Source organism: Aphelocoma coerulescens, chromosome 8 (genome assembly GCF_041296385.1).
Source record: "Aphelocoma coerulescens isolate FSJ_1873_10779 chromosome 8, UR_Acoe_1.0, whole genome shotgun sequence".
NCBI classification, from domain to species: domain Eukaryota; kingdom Metazoa; phylum Chordata; class Aves; order Passeriformes; family Corvidae; genus Aphelocoma; species Aphelocoma coerulescens.
Window position 1 is genome coordinate 26,906,806 of NC_091022.1, and position 18,327 is coordinate 26,925,132.

The 18,327-nt window shown below is 36.1% G+C and overlaps 1 protein-coding gene across 3 annotated transcripts in view; it reads right to left on the bottom strand.

Moving 5' to 3' along the window:
• Positions 1-18,327, bottom strand: part of FAF1 (Fas associated factor 1) — a 155,049-nt gene that overhangs the window by 86,087 nt on the left and 50,635 nt on the right. For all 3 annotated transcript variants that reach the window (XM_069023381.1, XM_069023382.1, XM_069023380.1), the window contains one exon: positions 16,842-16,947. In XM_069023381.1, coding sequence (XP_068879482.1) covers positions 16,842-16,947 — 106 coding nt within the window. The remainder of the gene's footprint in view (positions 1-16,841; positions 16,948-18,327) is intronic.

Sequence of the window (18,327 nt, forward strand, 5' to 3'; positions counted from 1 at the left end):
GGGAAGACAAATCTGTTACAGTCCAGCAATAACAAGCTGGAAACTTGAAGAAAGAACTGAGAGATTTCACCGGTCACTCAGCTACACAGAGAGTATGCCCTGGACCTAAAATTGTTTTAAACAGGACAGTGAAATCATAATCACTTCTTTCATGATCTACACAATAGTATTTGGAAGAAAATTAATTAGAGGCACATCCAAACAGATCAGTGTATACAACAGGCAGGCTAAAGAGACTTGAGGACTAGAATAGATTTATTAGCATCTTTTTTTGTTGTATCTGGAACTAAAAGATCAGCCTTGAGTTAATCACAGCCTGGACAGTTTTCAGGATATCCTCCCACGTCTCTCTTCAGAAATGTTCCAAATCAATGGGACACAGAACCCTTGAGCACTCACACAGATGCATAAGATGGGATTGAGCCTTTTCTGACATGCCAAATGCTTTCTGAGAGAATTCAGGTGTCTGATCACTTATTAAAGCATGATCACAACCATGACACTAGAGTATGTGAGGCTTAAGCACACTCACTATCAACAGCAGCTGAAAAAGATTTCATAAAGAGCTTGTGATCCTGCCTGGGCCAGTGAGCTGTCACTTACCCACCAACCATCAGAAGAGGGTCAGAAAGCTATGTATCTATCCAGTCACATGGAAGGCATGACTGATGACAATAAATCTGGCAAATTTATGCTGCAGCCTTGTGTTTTTAAGTAACACATGCATGAATAGCAGTCCTAACTCAATAAGAACCAAAAAAGTTGAGTTATGATGTACACAAACAGGAATCTGGCACAGAATGACCTCCTCAAGCAGCAAAACTATCTCAGTAATATAAAAACTCTCCATATGAATGCAAAAACAAAGGCTTTTGGACACTCTGTTTTACAGGTAAGTATCATCATTTTGTATTCATTTTGGATGTTTCAAATAGCTTCTCTAAAATCCTCTTCCCTTGAAATAAGAGGCCATTACTAAAGTCCAGTGGATTGGAAGACCCAGAAAAGGTCTGCCTGCAGATGTCTTATGAAAACGAATTCCTGAACAGCAGCAGGAAAACACACGGCAGGGATGGCAGAAAGCCAACAAAAAGCTAAGAGCTGCTGGTCATGATGTCACAATGAAAGCCATTTTAAATTGTAATTCCAGATCAGGAGAATTGTCTGTAATCTGTCACCAAAGCTATGGAGAAAATGGAGAGATGAGATTGGAAGGGAAGTAAGTCACTCCTTTCCAAAATTTTCAAAACATTTTGGAAAGCAGGGATTGAGAGAGACTGAGATACCAACTACTAAATATAAGTGCACCTATGGTGGCTTTGCCAGTGATGATAACCCGAGGACTCTATCATGGTTTGCAAGGAAGCTGTGGGAGCAGGAAGTCATTCAAAGACATCTGCAGTTAGTTCTGCCACACATCTTTGACCTTGTTGGAGACTCTCAAAGCTTGGAATCAATCTATGCCTGAAAAAAAATCCTCAGTTACTCACTGAAATTCAGAAGTTCAGTTGTGTAAGTTGTGGTTGTGTAAACGATGAAAAAAGATCCTGTTTCTAGATTTTGGTATTACAGGCAATGTCAGAAAAACAGGAAGCTCCTGTTCATATCACCACCTCTTTGAGATTGATATTCCAGATCCAATCCTTGAAAATAGGTCACTAAAAGACTAGAATCTGGGATGGAGATTTTGAGGATATGCTAATGTCACATTATCTTAAAAATGTTTACGAATGCACATGGGACATTAATTAGCCTTGGGAAAGATGTAAAATGAACCTGTAAGAAAGCAGCAATACCATTCAAATGAACAAGATGAACAGTAGAAATTACAAGCTTACACTTTTGTTCTTCAGTATGTGTCTCTGATTCAGAAGATCTTAAGGCATTTTTACATGCAGGGATAGAGAAGGATAGAAAAGCCCATTTCAGAATAAAAACTGTGTAGAAATACTTGCAAATTAAATGCCTCTTTTTACTTTCATCAGAGCTTTCCTTTTAAAAAAGAATCAATAAAGCCTCAGAAGAGTAAACCATGTGTGGTTTGTTCTTCCTGCATCAGCATCAGTGCCAATTAAATTCTGAACCCTAAATCTTTATTGTTTCCTATTAGCTGCTAACTAGAAGGAACACTGTGATTTTCTGAGATCCCAGGCTGAGACTTGCTGTAGCAGCAGTTAGAAAAAAATGATCTTGTTTTGACTTGTCTGCTGGGTAAACTTGACATTGAAGCTACATGGTGGAAAATAAATACATAATACCAAGATGTTAATTTTACAGCAACACTTAACTCTTGTGACCACAATTAACACTCAGAGAGGGGGAAAAAAAAGCCATTGACAGGTTTGCCTGGCTCCTGCTTCTGCACTGCTTCCCAGGCTCCTTCTCTGAGCAGTGGCTCAGCTCCTGCACAAGCCAGGCTGGCACTGACCCCAGGGGCTGCCTTCAAAGCAGCATGAGGGGAGGAAGAGAGGAGCAGGATGACAGGGAGGTAAATACAGCTGTAAAATGACATTGACTCCCAGCTAGGATACAAAACAGAAGTCTAAGAGCAAAGGGTTGCTGAGAAGGGCTCATCCTCTCCTCCTCCCTCTCCTACCCTCAAGCTCTGGGAACACATCTACAAGGAGGGTGGCAGGACACGAGTTCCAGAGAACAACAATAGTTTTGTGGGAGCTATATCCTATTTCTGAGGCAGAATTGGCCTTCAAATTACAATGCTACAAGGTCTTCATTTTTATAAAATTACCAAAAAAGGTGCATTTTGCAAATACAGCGTTTGTTTTGCATGAACACTGCTCCAAATCCCTCACTCCACTCCCTGAGAGCACAGAACCACTGCTGCAACACTGTACTCCTCCAAAATACCATGAACTTCATGATATGGTAGAGTACTTTTACACCTTTTCTATAACAGTGACATTTATCACTACACTGGAAAAAGATCTAAAAAGAAAACCCCAACAAGTCATAATTTTAACAGTGGAAGAACATGGACAGCATGCTAACAGACACTAATAGTGTAAGCATGCTTCTATTTATGATATGAACACTAAACTTTCTACTAATTTCTAATGTATCAATGTATTACTTTCTCGCAATTCCTAATACTACACTTAAATTGCCAAGCAGTCAAAGAAGAGAGTGCAAAACAGACCTTTTTTCATCTTATTCCACCTGCATTACAGTAAGCTGGCAACAATTCACAAATGAAGAACAAAAGAATGCAAGGAATTGAGAAAGAGCTTTTTAAAAGTCTGAGAAGCTTTTTTTTTTTGTCTATGGAACCATCCAAAGTCAAAGGATGGATCCAAAGTCCTTTTGGTTGAAGAAGAAAGTCATCATGGAAAAAAATCCCTGAGGGGACAATAAAACCTTGAAGAACAGGACAGCTTTTTTTCTCATTAATATAACAAAGGTAACAATTTGCTACATGAAATCAGTGAAGACTGTGGAAGGTCATTGAATCAAAATGGCAACCTCAAGAAATGCCAACTAACTACTGACCAAATCCAGCCAGGTTCAAGGATATAAATGCCTATCAAACCTTAATAATTAAGTAATAAATCCCTTTAAATCAATATATTTGGAAGACTAATTCAAAATTATTAAAGAAGCAGATAACATTCAGAATTAAAATACAGAGCACATAATATGTAAACATCAAGCACAAAATATTATTAATTGTTATATACTTCTCATGTATTTGCACTACACTCATATTTCAAATGCAAATATTAATTTGGAGAGAAATACCTACTGTATATGCACACACTGAAACAGTTTGCTCAGCTATACTGCATCAATGGTTATTTGACAAGTTATAGCATCAAAAGCTGCTCATTTACATATTCATCTATTCTGGTTTTTCCTTGAGAATAAATTAATAAAACAACTATTTGACAGATCCATACTAACAGATTCTCCTCTGAACCACTAGGATACTCATAGCTAAGCAAATTCAGTGTATAAAATATACACCAACAAAATGACATCAAAAATGTAAAAATAATTCCTTTCTAAATCCTAGGAATGTGTAATATTTTTTAACGATAACAATTAACACCAGCAATAAAAATTTAGTTGATAGAATTTCCATTTGCTATTCATATAGTAATCAGTGAAAATTCAGTCTCTGAAATACTAACATGCATTATACTGACACACAAGAAGAGTTTTCAAGTATAATTCAACACACAAGCACTCTGCAAAAAAAAAGTGTAAAAACAACAATACTTTAAAAGTTTCTGACTTACAGTATTTTTTTTCCTTGGTACTATATTGTAAGGAAAAAATAGTATTTAGAAAGTTAGGCCAGATATTGATATTTCATTTAAACAAGCAGCAATGAAGAAATTCCTAAAATTGTTTTCATTAAAACCTGCAAAAGTCAATAAAACAGAAGATGAAAAGCAGAAATGAGAAAGCAGTACAACATGTATGTGGACTACCAAAAAAATAAAAGAAACAGAAGGAAAAATAAACCTTAAAAAGAAAATGAAAAACAGAACAAGACACTGTTTACTAAACAAGCAAAAGGACCTACAGAGTTAAAAATACAGTTGGGTGACTGTCAGATTTTGTAAGTCATATCTGAATGATCCTAGATCTCACCTATAAACTGACACAAGGCAAAAGACACAAAATGAGAACTGAAATTGGATTTTCAGTTCTCATCTGATATCAATGTCTTGAGACAACAGATGCTTATTTCGGACTATGCTAAAATTATCCCCTACTTCAAACAGTTTGCACTTAGGCTGCAGAATAAACATTTAATTTCCAAGTTTTATTGTTCCTCACTTCAAAATGATCTTAAGAAAAAAGAATTAACAAAACACAATGCTAATGTAGTTCTCTAAGGGAAAAATTGGGGGTTTTTGGTATTTAAAAGGCTTGTCTTACTGCTCATGGTGATTTTTTGAATGGCTACTCTGCAGTGAGTTGAAAACACCCAGCACATGCACTTTTCACTACATCTTTCATTTATTTGTTCCTTTTCAAGAAGAATTCTACCTCCTCTGTTTACAAAATTCTTTTTTAAATGACACTGTTTCTGCTACAATGGAGGTTTCCCAATGCTGCAAGATTTGAAAATACTGATTTGCACCAAGGGACTGATACAGATCCAGCTCTTGTAAAATGGAATTGCATTGGTGTTTCACTTCAAACAAACACTCCTGATCTTAAGCCTCCAGCCTGTCCAACTTACTGCACACTTCAGCTTGGAGGACAAAACAGTCTGAGCAGGCAAACCAATTACCATTAAGACCAAAGTAAAAGAGAAGATGCACAATTTTGAAATTTCAATTAATAAGAAACACTCAATCCACAGGACCAGCTAGAAATGGTCACTGTTAAAATGCCAGAAAAGATAAATAGCAGAGATCTTTCTCATCAACTGGTTTTCCCTGCAGACCTCTTATTGCACTGTCCTCTGTGCTAATGCAGCCACAGCTGTGAACTACAACTTGGTCTGTGGGAAGATTTTAGGAGGAAAGTAAGGGATCTCCATAGCAATTCAAATTTCATCTCAGTCTATTACTCTTAGTTCATCAAAAAAGAAACTTTCAGCTCACCTCAAACCTCACAGAATGATCTAGAGAATTTACATATTTTCCACTGGCCTTGTAAGAGCCATCCTTGAAAAATGAACGTGGACCTGCCTGACTTGGCAGTTTACCTTCTGTATCAGGGTGAGAAGTTTCACTGTATTGCTTTGTACTACATTAAAAGTGTACTCTTCCACTCTTCTGTTGCTGCTTTTGTGAATGTCAGAGCTTCTCCATTTTGTTTGCCTTAGTCCTGGCCTAGGCTGCCCTGTGGTCAGAGCTCTCAGCTGCAGTCTGGTCTTTTCTCTGCCAGCCCAAGGTCAATGTAAAGAATAAAAAAGAGCCAAGACCTTTTAAGCAGAGTGGGTAAAAGAGACTGTTAGTTATAGGTGAAATTGTCAACACACAAAACCCTCCCCAGATTAATCCAAGCACGTCTTACACTCCCCACTTTTGAATTATTCAGGAATAAGTCCTTCTTGCCTTAAAAGAGGAACTTTTTGAGTAAGTGCAAACAGAAGTTTATGTAAGACACAGAGGGAAGATGCTGAACTGAAATTCAGCTTACAGAAAAATTACTAACGAGACATAAACACAGCTCACAATGTTTCTTAAGTAAGAGTTAAAGTTGCTGAGATCAGTAAGAGGTAGCCTGTCACCAGAAATGACTGAAATAAGACCAGTACAAAACCTTTCAGTTTCTCCTGAAAGAAACTGCAGAGATATTTGGGGTGTTATATTTTGCCCTGATGCTGTGAACAAAATAACTGAAATTAAGTCAGTCCTTGGGTTGTTGGGGTTGGAGTAAGGTATGTACAGCTCTGCCATGTGATAGCAGACAGACAGGCTTACTGCTGTTTCATTAGTACATATTTGTAGGAAGGAGATCTCTCTTCCTTACATAGAAATTGCAGAAAAATAGTAAAAAACCCCTTGTTCTTTGCAATCCTCTTTCACATTTTTTAAAGACTTTTTCTTTTTAATCAGACACAGTAAGAAGTGCTTCATGAGCACACTCCTGACTATTCATAAAGTTCTAGTTCCCTAAATATGATAAGAACAAAAAACATAATAAAGCAACAACAGAGTCTTCAGTCATAGTGCAACCCCCTTTCCAGGCAGCACCCACCCCAAAGCTCTTCTCCTAATCTTTTTACAGAGTCACATAACCAGGCCCTGCTCTGGATGGCATTTTCTTGCTATTGCTGGTTGTCCTACTTTCTTACCTTTACTCCCTTTTCTTTATTTTTTTAAATCTTTTTACCAGTCAAACAATACTTTATATCATAGTAGCAACAGGAAGCTCAATGTCATTTTGTTCCACCAAAGCCAACAGTTTCATCCACATTAACAATGGAAAAACTGGACATATGTGCTAGGTCTTGTGGGGCTCTTTGTCAGGTTGGTTTTTCTCCTAAGGTGGACATAAAAATGTTGCCTACTTAAACCTGAGCTCAAGAGAAGCAGAAAAATGATCAACAGATTTTTTTTTTTTCTAAGCTCTATCAATCTTGCAAAACAGAAGAGTGCTCTGAACACAGAGCTCCTCTCCTTCCTCCTGTGTACAGGAGCAAGTTCTACAGAACTGGGAATTAATCTTTTGTCAGAAGGTGGATGATCTGACCAAAAATGGGCAGATTTCATACAGGAATACACTTACAGTGTGTTCATGTCCTTCTGTGAACATTGACCTCAGAGGGCCTTTAGAGTGTTCAAGATCAACACTTTGCTGATCTGACATGCAGGTAACCACAAACTTCACTCAAGTTGACAGATCTTGTGGCAGCTGCTCCTTTTCTGGAAGATTTGGTTTTCCTTTCCTTTCTTTTTAAGCCTAGTTTGCCCCTATGGCTTTGTCTAGCTGTGTTTTAATTAGCTTGCCTCCACCATACCCAGAGGAGGTCGAACTTGAGAAACATCTGTACCCTGTTCTTATTTATTTCTATGTTCCCACAACAGTGCATACAGCCTCAAATAACTTCCTGTGCCATGCCTACTGTGATGCTCCTCTATTTGGAAACTGGGTGGTTTGATTTGTCTATACATTAAATTGGGTATTTACACTACAAGTTTGTATCCACTGTCCACCATCATCCCTGTGTAACTTCCAGCATCACTGCTTTCAAAACAAGGTAAGAGTAAGTTCCCTTTGGTCTGCTAATCTAGGCAGGGAAAAATAAAAGTAGATTTGAGGCTTGGTACAAACCCAAAAATTGTGATCAAACTATATAGTTAGTAAATTGTTTGTCTAAATCTTTCATGTGTGATGAAAGATTATTATCATAATTCATTAGCAAATTACAGACTTTGTAATGCAGGCAGTCACAAATTTGGCTTTGTATCAATCAGTTGAGACCAGCTGGGTAGAAATTAACACAACTCTGGGATACAAAAAATGAAGTGCTCTTTCATTTTTAATTCACTGGAAACTTTGAAGGAAAGAAATGGAAGCCCTTTCAAAAATGTCAATTTTCCCTGCTTTTTGTAAATCATTCCATTTCACTGCAGAGATACAGAGATACAAATAAACATACATGGGATGTATGTAACTGAATACCACAGAAACTGCTCTATCAAAATAAATTTAATATAAAGGATATGTAAAGAAAAGCAGTGCAGTTTAAAAAAATCCCCTTCTTTCATTATTTCTGAGACAGTCATACACATCAGTGATCACCAGAATTATTAAACAAACACAAAAGCTAATAGCCAAGCTACTCATATGATACAATATTGTCAAAATTCCTGCTCTGAGCTTTCTCAGTCTAACAAATGACCTTGTACAAAAATGCTTGTTTTAATTATGTCTCCTTTTGCCTAAGCTACAGGCTGTGTATAGTGACAGCTGCATTTGGGAGCAACTTAAAACAAATTTATCTTAGTGGCACCTAATCCAGAGACTGGTACAAGCAGCATGGAAAGTCAGTGTCAAAATTAAACAATGAAGGCTTTTCTAGGAACAGATGCTTTTTCCCTGCAGCTGTAAAAACCTTAAAACAATCCTATGCCCCACTGTCTGGTCACGCAACTACCACAAAGCAAGGCATAAATTTTGCCACTTATTGCAAATATTTGCTGAGAGCTGCTATAACCCTTTTTAAAAACAGTAACAGGGATTTCTTGCGGGTGATTATGAGGCCATTTTATCCTTTAAGTGAGTGCAAGGCTCTCCAATTTATGCCCACAATTCCTGGTACAAAAACAAAAGGATAACTTTTCAAGTTCACGTTTTACATAGATATAGGAACATAACTGAAAAACCCTAAGAAACAGGTTTACTACAGAGATGGTGCCTGCAACACTAAGATGTTATGGATGGGACAAACATTATTAATTCACAGTTGGAACAGCAACTGAGTGTTTTCTCTGCATAGTAATTACAAAGCAACATAGTGCAGCACTATCATTGCACTGCTGCTTCAAGATTCTGTTGACCATTTTGGTGTTGTAACTCCACAGCCACTTTAAATATCCTTATCGCCACAATTATCCAAAAAATTATTTCTTTCTATTTAGTGATTGCAGTGATAAACTTCAAGCTGAAATATTAACTCTTAGGAAACAACTTCTGTAACTTAATGAATATAAGTAAATCCGCAGTTCCCAATTAAGTGAGCAATTTACAATGTCAAGAATGTAGTTATGCTCCATATGTGAACTGATGGGGATTTTAGATTAGTTTCTGTTGTGTATTTAAAAGTGATAGCACCAACATGATTTACATAAGTAAAATATTTTCAAATATTTTCTCACCAAGCAAGCACTCTAAATTGTGAAGTGTTTCCTTTCTTACCCAAGTTAAAAAAAAAAAAACCACCAACTTTTCCAGAACAACAGTTCATTAGCACCTCACTATTTATAAGTATAATTGGGTTGTTTGATGAGAAAACATGAGAGAACACTGTGCCTACTATAATTTGCACAAATACAAATTTCATTGTTTGAAAACAAATCAGCAATTCAATGAATGTGTTTTTTTTAATATAAGTGTATATCATGCAATAATAGAAGTGATCATATTATACTTAACACAGGATAGAAAGGTTAAACCATGTTCTAAACCACTTTAATTTACAAGCTGTAAATTAATTTTTTTTAATTGCAAAAAAATGCTAACTTGAATTTTTCATTTGTTATTCAAGTAAATATAATTCACACAGATAACAGCACTGTGCTATTTAGCTACAGAGTGCTGCTTTCCCACTCTAAACAGCACAGGAGCTAGGGACATAGCTGTTTAATATGTTCATAAAGCTGCTTAGGTTTTCTTGTCATTTCATGCTAACACCTTTTTAATAGCTAGCATTAGGATAGAAGCCTTGCATAAAAATCCTCCACCCCGAAAGTAAAACACGGCAAATATTCAAAATCAGAATAGCAAGCGATGGTTTTAATTGCAGTTTTTTAAAAATTCAGGGCTTTAAATTAGGTCTTGATCCCCAAAATCCTTAGCATCCTTAAATTACATGAGCAAAGCCATTCAATTCAACATGATTACTTCTAAAATAAGGACAACTCACATGACTGAGCATTTACAGAGCCAAACCCATAACAAAAATTATAACAATGACTCCTCATTATTTTCAAATTCAAATAAATTGATCCTTATCCTTTGAGAGTCTCTCTCCAACCCAACTTACACTTACGGGTGGAGGGGAACAGAGACAGAGAAGGAGAGAAAAGAAGAGATATAAACACACACACACACACTAAACTGAGTGCTGACAAACCAAACGTTAACAGATGTGTGACTTTTAATTAGTTATAATAATCTGTGCTATTGGAACCTGCCTCACCTTCCCCTGCAAATCAAACAGCTTCCTTTGGAGTTTGAAACTCTCTGGGTGCTTCTAAATTTATGCAAGGAAAAAAACCTTGCTTTCAGGAAATTTTAGATAAACTACAGTGATAACTTTATGAAAGGAAAATATTAAATTATAATTATCCTAAACAGACACAGTCTTGTGAAACTAACCCTACATTCATATGAAAATACAAAGCATTGACTATAATGAATTTGATTCATCCTTGGACACAAAGCTTTACCACAGTAAACTCAGTCAACTGTTGCTCTTGCTTTTATATTCATAGTACTTAAATAGCGCACTTTAAAACAAAAAAAACTCCAATTGGCTTTTCATACATCCACCCTCCCCAAAAATAACGCACTTGAAAAACCCAAATGATATGAAAAGGCTTCAAGGCCTCTTTTCTCCTTTTCACAGCACTTTTTTTTTTATTTCTGTTTGCAGTAATCTGCCTTTCACTTTCTCATTGCTACAGAACAAACGAGGAGGCTCAGCACTTTGAAAAGGGGGCTCAATGTGTAATGGGTCCACTAGAATTAATTTAGTTGCACCAAATCCATTGAGCAGTGAGGTTTTTTTCTCTTCTCAAATCATTTTGAGTCGGATGCAGCCCCCAGCCTTTGTAATTCTAGTAAAGCACTTAAAGTGCACAGTAGGTGTTCATCAGGACCATCTGGTCAAAAGCAAAACAAGCTGCTGATTTTGCCTTTGAATAGAATGAAGCAAGTGTGAATTAGTCTCTTCAATTAGCACTATTACAACCTGTCAAGTGCATATTGTAAAACAGGATTATTACAGTATTGGTCACCAGTGCAATTATTTACTCTCTGCCTTTTCTTGCATATAAAAATCTCCATGTTTACTAGTTTTTAATAACTGAAGATCGTTTCTTTAATGATATGCACGTCCAAACCCACCAAAATCAAGTTACAGGTTATGAAACATATTCTGTCAGGAATAGATTAAGTTTCATAATTAAGTGAGAAGTAGTGCCCTTTCTTTATCTCTTATTGCTGTTTCTGTTGCAGAAAAAGAAAAGTAGTTATATACCTTTTTCAATGGGATATCTTTGAAACAGATCTCTTCAGTCAGGTATTAAGATATTTTAAGTGCCTAATAAAGTTATCACTGTTGAACAGGTACCTAAAAGGTATTTTCTCTTTATTTCCCAAGGAACTTCCTTTTCATATAATTCCCAACACATCACCACTTACAAAAAGTTTACCAAGGATTTCTTTCAGTGAATACATTTTACTTTAGGAATGTGTGGTTTTCTATAATACAAAGGCAAAAAACTAAATCAATAAGTTGATTTAGCTTTTTAAAAATAGATCTTTCTCTCCTTCTGAAAAAGTAAAAGCCTGGCTTGCTGGCACGTCCTCATTCACCACTGCAGAACACTGAAGCTATCACAGTGATGTTTAAATTATGTATACTGCTGTTACGCCTTGCTATAAATTGAATAGAATTTTAACATGGCAGATTTCTTTAAAAAGGAAACAAAATGTTCAAATTTCATAAAAACATGTGGCTCTTGAGCACAATGAGTATAGCAATGCATTTTAATAGCTTCACTGATACTAAGACTATTTGAACAATAGAACGTTTGTGCACCTCCTATTAAATACCAAAAAGTGCTAGTTACTGATTTTTATTACAATAATAGTTTTCAACAATTTTAAAACAAGTACAAAATGTCAAAATATAAAACAACTGTTTCTGAAACTATTAATATATGTCCCATACTCTGGCAAATGTATTTTATTGTAATTATTTGGCTACAGCAAAAAAAGAATAATATTATTTATATATGCATTTCATGTCTCCATATCAGTGTCTGACGTTTACTCTGAATGATCTCACTCACCAACAACTGGCTTGAAAATATTTTGTTCAGACACCAAAAAACAGATCTGAAAAGGTACAAGACCTTCAGCCAGATTATTTTTCTGTCTGCTGCAGGTAATTCATCTGCTTACCTATATTATAGATTACATTTATTTAGGCCTTTTAAATGAGGCTTCTGCCTGCATGTTCATAATGGTGATTTTGCATTTTGTTTAACATTCATCCACTTATGAAAAAAGTTTAAAGAAATCCATCACAAAGGACCTGATTAGGGTCTGTCAACACAGAATTTACAGTTTATCTCAGCCCAAGCAGTTATGTGCACAAATAGTTCCTCCTCCTGCCTGGAGGGCTATTGGATACATTGCTTTCCATATTCCACCTTAGCCAGTGAGTCTGTAGGGAACAGAGAACAAATATATTACCTAGCACAGGTGACAGGGATGCTGAGCAGGCAGCCTCTGCTTATGTTATTGGCTAAAGTAACGGAGCAAAGAGCAGAGGCAGCTATGCAGAGGCAGCCAGTATTTAAAGACCCATCTTCTCTGCATTGTTTACACAGATTTTATGTTTTACCAAGAATTCTAGTGCCCAGGACATGCTCTACATAGTATTCTCAGCAGGAATTTCCAGCAGTTACAAAATAAGATCACCAAACTGTGAGAGGGACTGAGGGTTCTGCATATTTAACTCATCCATCCTTTAGCAGCCACAGCTTGTGTACACTGGATATTTTTGTAATCCTCCACACAGGAATCACAAAAAGGCTTCAAAGTCTGTATCAAAAGACTAAAATAGACAAATGCAAAGTCTTTGTTTTTAATGGAGCAATCCCATTTGTTAAAAATGTTTGATTTTTTTTTTCTATGTCACTGACTAAAACAAAAAGTGTAGAGCACATTATTGTGACAAGAACTCAAGTCCATTAAGTTTTTCACAAATTAGTTTGTCTGCTGCAGGATCAGAACACAAACTTGCTTTTAACACACATTTAAATATTCCCCCCTCTGAAAAAAAGCTTTCCTTCATTTCTGTCAAATAATGTAACAACTTGCAAAAATGAAAAGTAGAAGAAATGTTCATTTCTAAATGAGAACAAGGTGGTAAGAATAGATAGAAATTACCTTGAATGTGGCAATGCCTTGTAATAATTTAGCACAGAGCTCCTCAAACCTAAAGTTAAAAAAAATATCTCCAACTGCAGACAGTCTCTATAAATTACCTTAGCAGAATAAGGACAGGTCTTCAGACAGAAATCTCCTTTTAGTCTTCTATTAGGAGTTCAATTTGTCAAATTGTCATTATTTAACCATCTAATACACTGGAAATGTATTCATTTACAGTCTCCAAACTGGCACGAAATCTACCAATTTCCAATTTAAAATGCAGATCATGGAAAAAAGTAACCATGATATTTCCCAGAACAGTATCTGCCCAGAATTAATTTAATACTGCAATTTTACAAGAACAAACAGATGTCAGAAACATGTGACACAGATTAATTTGCAATTTAGACCATCGTGTTATTATTAACTTTCCAAGTTAACCACTCCCCTGCCCAACTCAAAAAAAAAAAAAAAATTTAAATCGAATATACAGAATTTTTGACAAGTTCTATTTAATTTTTTATTTCATTCCCAAAGAGTCTGTATAAGTTCATGATCCCAAAACAATATAACTGAACGTAACTTACATTTTCTAAGATGAGAAATCAGATCTTAATATGTAAAGAGTTTGGTATTTTGATAAAGAAAGTTAAAAAAAAAAAAAACAAAAACAAAAACAAAAAGGCATTTTCAAGTACCATCCAAAGTCCAACTATTAAAATAATATGCAAGAAAATGTGGAAGCAGACACGAGCACTACGGCATCCGGCTTCTCTCAGATAATTTTTTGTCACATGGTTTCCCCATAAACATCACGATTTTTTCAAAAAAACAATTCATCCAAATATCATTTACTATTAAACACGTATTCTAAACAATAAAAACCCAGAGAACTGCTGCAGCAGTAGTTTAGGAAAGCACAGTTGTGAGCTCACTTGATTTTGCATTTAATCCATTGCAAAATGATTCTGCCTTCTGAAAGGGTGGTGGGGCTGAGTTTTTGGTGTGAGTTTGGGGGGTTTTTGAGACCCTTGGAAAAAATATCTATTCCTTAAAATTCTCAGTACTAATAACAACAACACACTGAACCAGTAGCCCTTGAGAGACAGTTGCACCCAACTGTGGCAAGAAGTAGAACATTTCTAGAATCTTAAATATTTCTTTTAATAATTGATGTAGTCATTTTGAATCTTTCTGCATAGGATATGGCGTGTGAGTAGATTGCATTAACACTGCTTAAACATTTCAACTTGTCAGTATGGCCAAGTCGATTTCTGAAATATTTGCAGTATTTTCCCATCGAAACAGTAATAAAGGTAGAATAAATATATGCCACTGCTTTATAATCACTGAACATTAATGAATATTTTATGTCTTTTTAAATCTCCCTGTTTAATTTAAAAGGGTGAAATTAAGTCTCCTTCCTGCAATATGCCAATTATCTGTAAATCAAACAATAACTTGGCCATTATAGTCCTTTTTGTTAATATACCAGAAGCTAATTTGAAAACACTGAGCAGCATTTTTAGGTAATAATTGAATAGTCCTTCCTGCCCTCTTGTGGTTGGCAACTGCATCACTGAGCTTCTCCACCGTTACAAAAATACACCAGGAGGAAAGTAAACTATTAATTTGTTAAAGTGAGAACAAGAGAGTGAAGAGAAAAAAAAAAAATCTAACAGTCCCTGGAGAGGACAGAGACAAAGGAGATGAGGAAAGATAACCACCAATTCCTCCAAACCACAAGGACTGCCTAGGTTCGTTACAATGATCACTCTATGCTAAAAGAAAAAAAAAAAAATTAAATTAAGAAGCCATTAGGGAGTTAACATTCAAAACAGTGCTTGTTTTCTATAATTAGACAAATGCTCGCCAACCCTTTTACCTCAGCCAAATCCCCAGGGATTTCCAGGAGACTTTGCACAGACAGACACATTCACCTGTTCAGCATCAGCTGCACAACAAGGGCCACAGAGCTCTTTTCATTTTAGCCCCTGCATTGGTCTTCACAGTTTTATACACTCTATTGGGTGTGATACTTAGAAGAAAGGCAAAGAAAGGTTTTCTGCTCATGCTGGTTACGGGGTGGTAGGGTTTTTATTTCAGTTGTTTAAGGGGAAAATCATAATTAACTTTTAAATTACATTGACTTCATATGGTAACATGTTGGCTGTAACCTGCCACTACCAACAAACAAGAAAACTTCAGTGCATGGAAAGGCAGCCTAGATCGCCCTGTCACAGCTTTCTGCTTCCTTCAAGCCAGGTAAGACCCAACAGCAAGGAAGTAAATGATATAGCATTGATAAAAACCAAACAGACATATATTATGCACGTGTTTTCTTTTAGATTTTCACCATTTTAAAATTAAAACCACATATTTGGATGATTTCTTTCCATAAACATTCAAATTCTTTATAATTGTAGACAGTCAAAGCTCAGCCCCTCAAAAGTCAAACTGGTTCAAGTATGTTTGTTTATTTGTATCACCACAAAAAGCAACACAGAACTTACTATAGTAGATCTAAAAATAAGAAGTAGATAACAGGCTTTCACACAGGGAAAAATCAGAATTTAGCTCCTAAGAATAACGGGATTCACAATCAAAACAGTTAGTGATCATTTTTCATGGTTGTATGAGATACTACTCCCATAGCTAATATTACAGAACTTGAATTAATTCTGTCTACTATGTCGGCATATGACACGGGAAACTCCAATAAAATCTGTTCAACCCTAAAAGACTGAGAGAAGTGTCAGACCAATAATAGCAAACATACATTTAATTTGAAAAGCAAACATTTAATCTTAATATTTTGTAATGTGAATTCTGAAGATTCACATTTCTAGGTTGTTTGTCAAGTTTCCAGAAAGCAGTGGGTTATATGGAAAATAACATCCACAACATCTGGCATTAGATATACCATGGAGCACTAGACAACAACCTTTGGGCTTGGAAAGGAGTTTTAAAAATATGCAAGGGACTGCTTGTCCTGAATTCAGAGAGTCCAGAGTCACATCAGAGATATTTGCTCCTTCAGGACTTAATCCTGCCGAAGTTCTCTCCAATATCACCCCTTGCTGGCCATTCCACAGAACGGCAGCAACATCCATTATACACAAAACCATTTGGCTACCAGGCCAGTAAGAATTACAGCACTCCAAGAGCAACCAGCCATGGTTGAGGTGCCTACAAAATGGAGATGGAGCCAGTTAAAAGAAGGAAAGACAGAGGGAGTTTCAAGGGGCTTCAAGAAAATGCAATTTGAATAACTTAATAAATGCTGTTTGTGTATTTTGCCACTGCAATACAAAAAGAAACATCCTTTCTGTATAATTTCCTAGAACACCTTTTTCTGACTGAACTCTTTAATCAAATTACAGCAAATCTTGATGACCCAGTTGATTAAAAAAAAAAAAAGACTAATAAAATACAGGAATATCCATCAAGACTATGCAAACCCCCTTTAACAGAGCTGGCATTAGCTATAATGAGCTACATTTATTCTTCAGCTGTGAAACAGCACTCACCTCCTGAATGGTACTGCTTCCTGAGAAGTTGAGGTTGTACTCCCGCTGGACTTCTCGATGGGTGACAATCAGCATGAAGTTTTGATTTAATGACTCCTGCAGGGCCCTGAAATGGTTGAAAGAAAAACAGGAAAATCAGGGATAAGCATGTTATAGCTTGTTTTACAGTTAGATGCAAAAACCCCAGGGTACCCTAAACTCTACATGGACAAGTCCAGGCACAACATTATCATCTCTCTTTTCACTCCTAAATGCAAGGAAGCATGCTGAGAATGACCAAAGGCCATTCCTGAACTCCTTCCTTAATAAGGTGACTGCAGCCTTTAAAGCTCTTCTAATGTTAAGTATTTTCAAAATGGAGAGAGTCCCATTATCTTCACAAACATCGGGTGTATTTAGCACTCCTAATGCCATTAATAACAGGCTTGTCAGCATATTGATGACCAGACCAAATATCAAGCTATGATGCACATTAAGAACTGATGGCAAGTAGAACAAGGCAGAGCATGCTCTTGCTTCTGTAAGGTTACCTGAGGCAGAAACCAAATGGAAATTCTCCTGCTTAGTTTCATTCAAAGCACATAAACCCAGCTAATTAGAACTGGAAAAGTAACCACAGCAAAATTTCTCGTGTGGGTATTGAGCATTTAGAAAAGTCAGTCCTGCTTACATCATTTTAAATGTACATTACAGAGGTTTTAATCATCAGAAATAAAAAAAAAAACCCTTAAGATACAGTTTAAACAAGCCAACTATATCTTCATGTTGTTACAAACTTGGGGGTTTTTTTCTGATTTTTCAGGTAGCAAAACATCTGGATATTAAAAAGGCATCCTGTTTGCTTAATTAGGTACAAAATCATGCAGCTGTCTACTTTTCAAAGTAGAAGGCAGGACTTCTGTTATAGACATGGCAATTATGGCTGTGTGCAATCTTACACATGCTACAAAACTGCAGCACTATTGTACCATAGCTTGGGTTTCTAAACAATATTTACACAGACTTGACTTGTTCAGTGGCATATGAAATTTAATTGGGCCTATTCTATTCTTTTCTTTCTTATCACATACACTTAGAAAAATGACAGACTGTGGTTTTTTTCCTTCACATCTTCACTATTCCATGACACTTTCAACATGCCATTCCTTTTAGCAGTAAAGGACAAATTCTAAATGCAGATCAGCACAGCTGTATATCATGATACAAGATGACAAGAAAGATTCCTAAATCATTTGAGAACTGATTTGTTAGTTTTAACTCCTACTGGAATTACTGATCTGCTGCTTTGCTGCTCAGATGGGAAGGAACTTGTAAAATACTCACTGGATGCTTTTAGCAAGAGATGTACCATTTGGTTGAACATCTCTGGGAAATTTACCTTACAAAAATATCTTTGCTCAGCAACTTAATTTGGTTCCTGTGACATCTCAGTAAGCACATACTACGAAACACAATCATAAAGCACTATTTCTTGTCTTTTATGGTT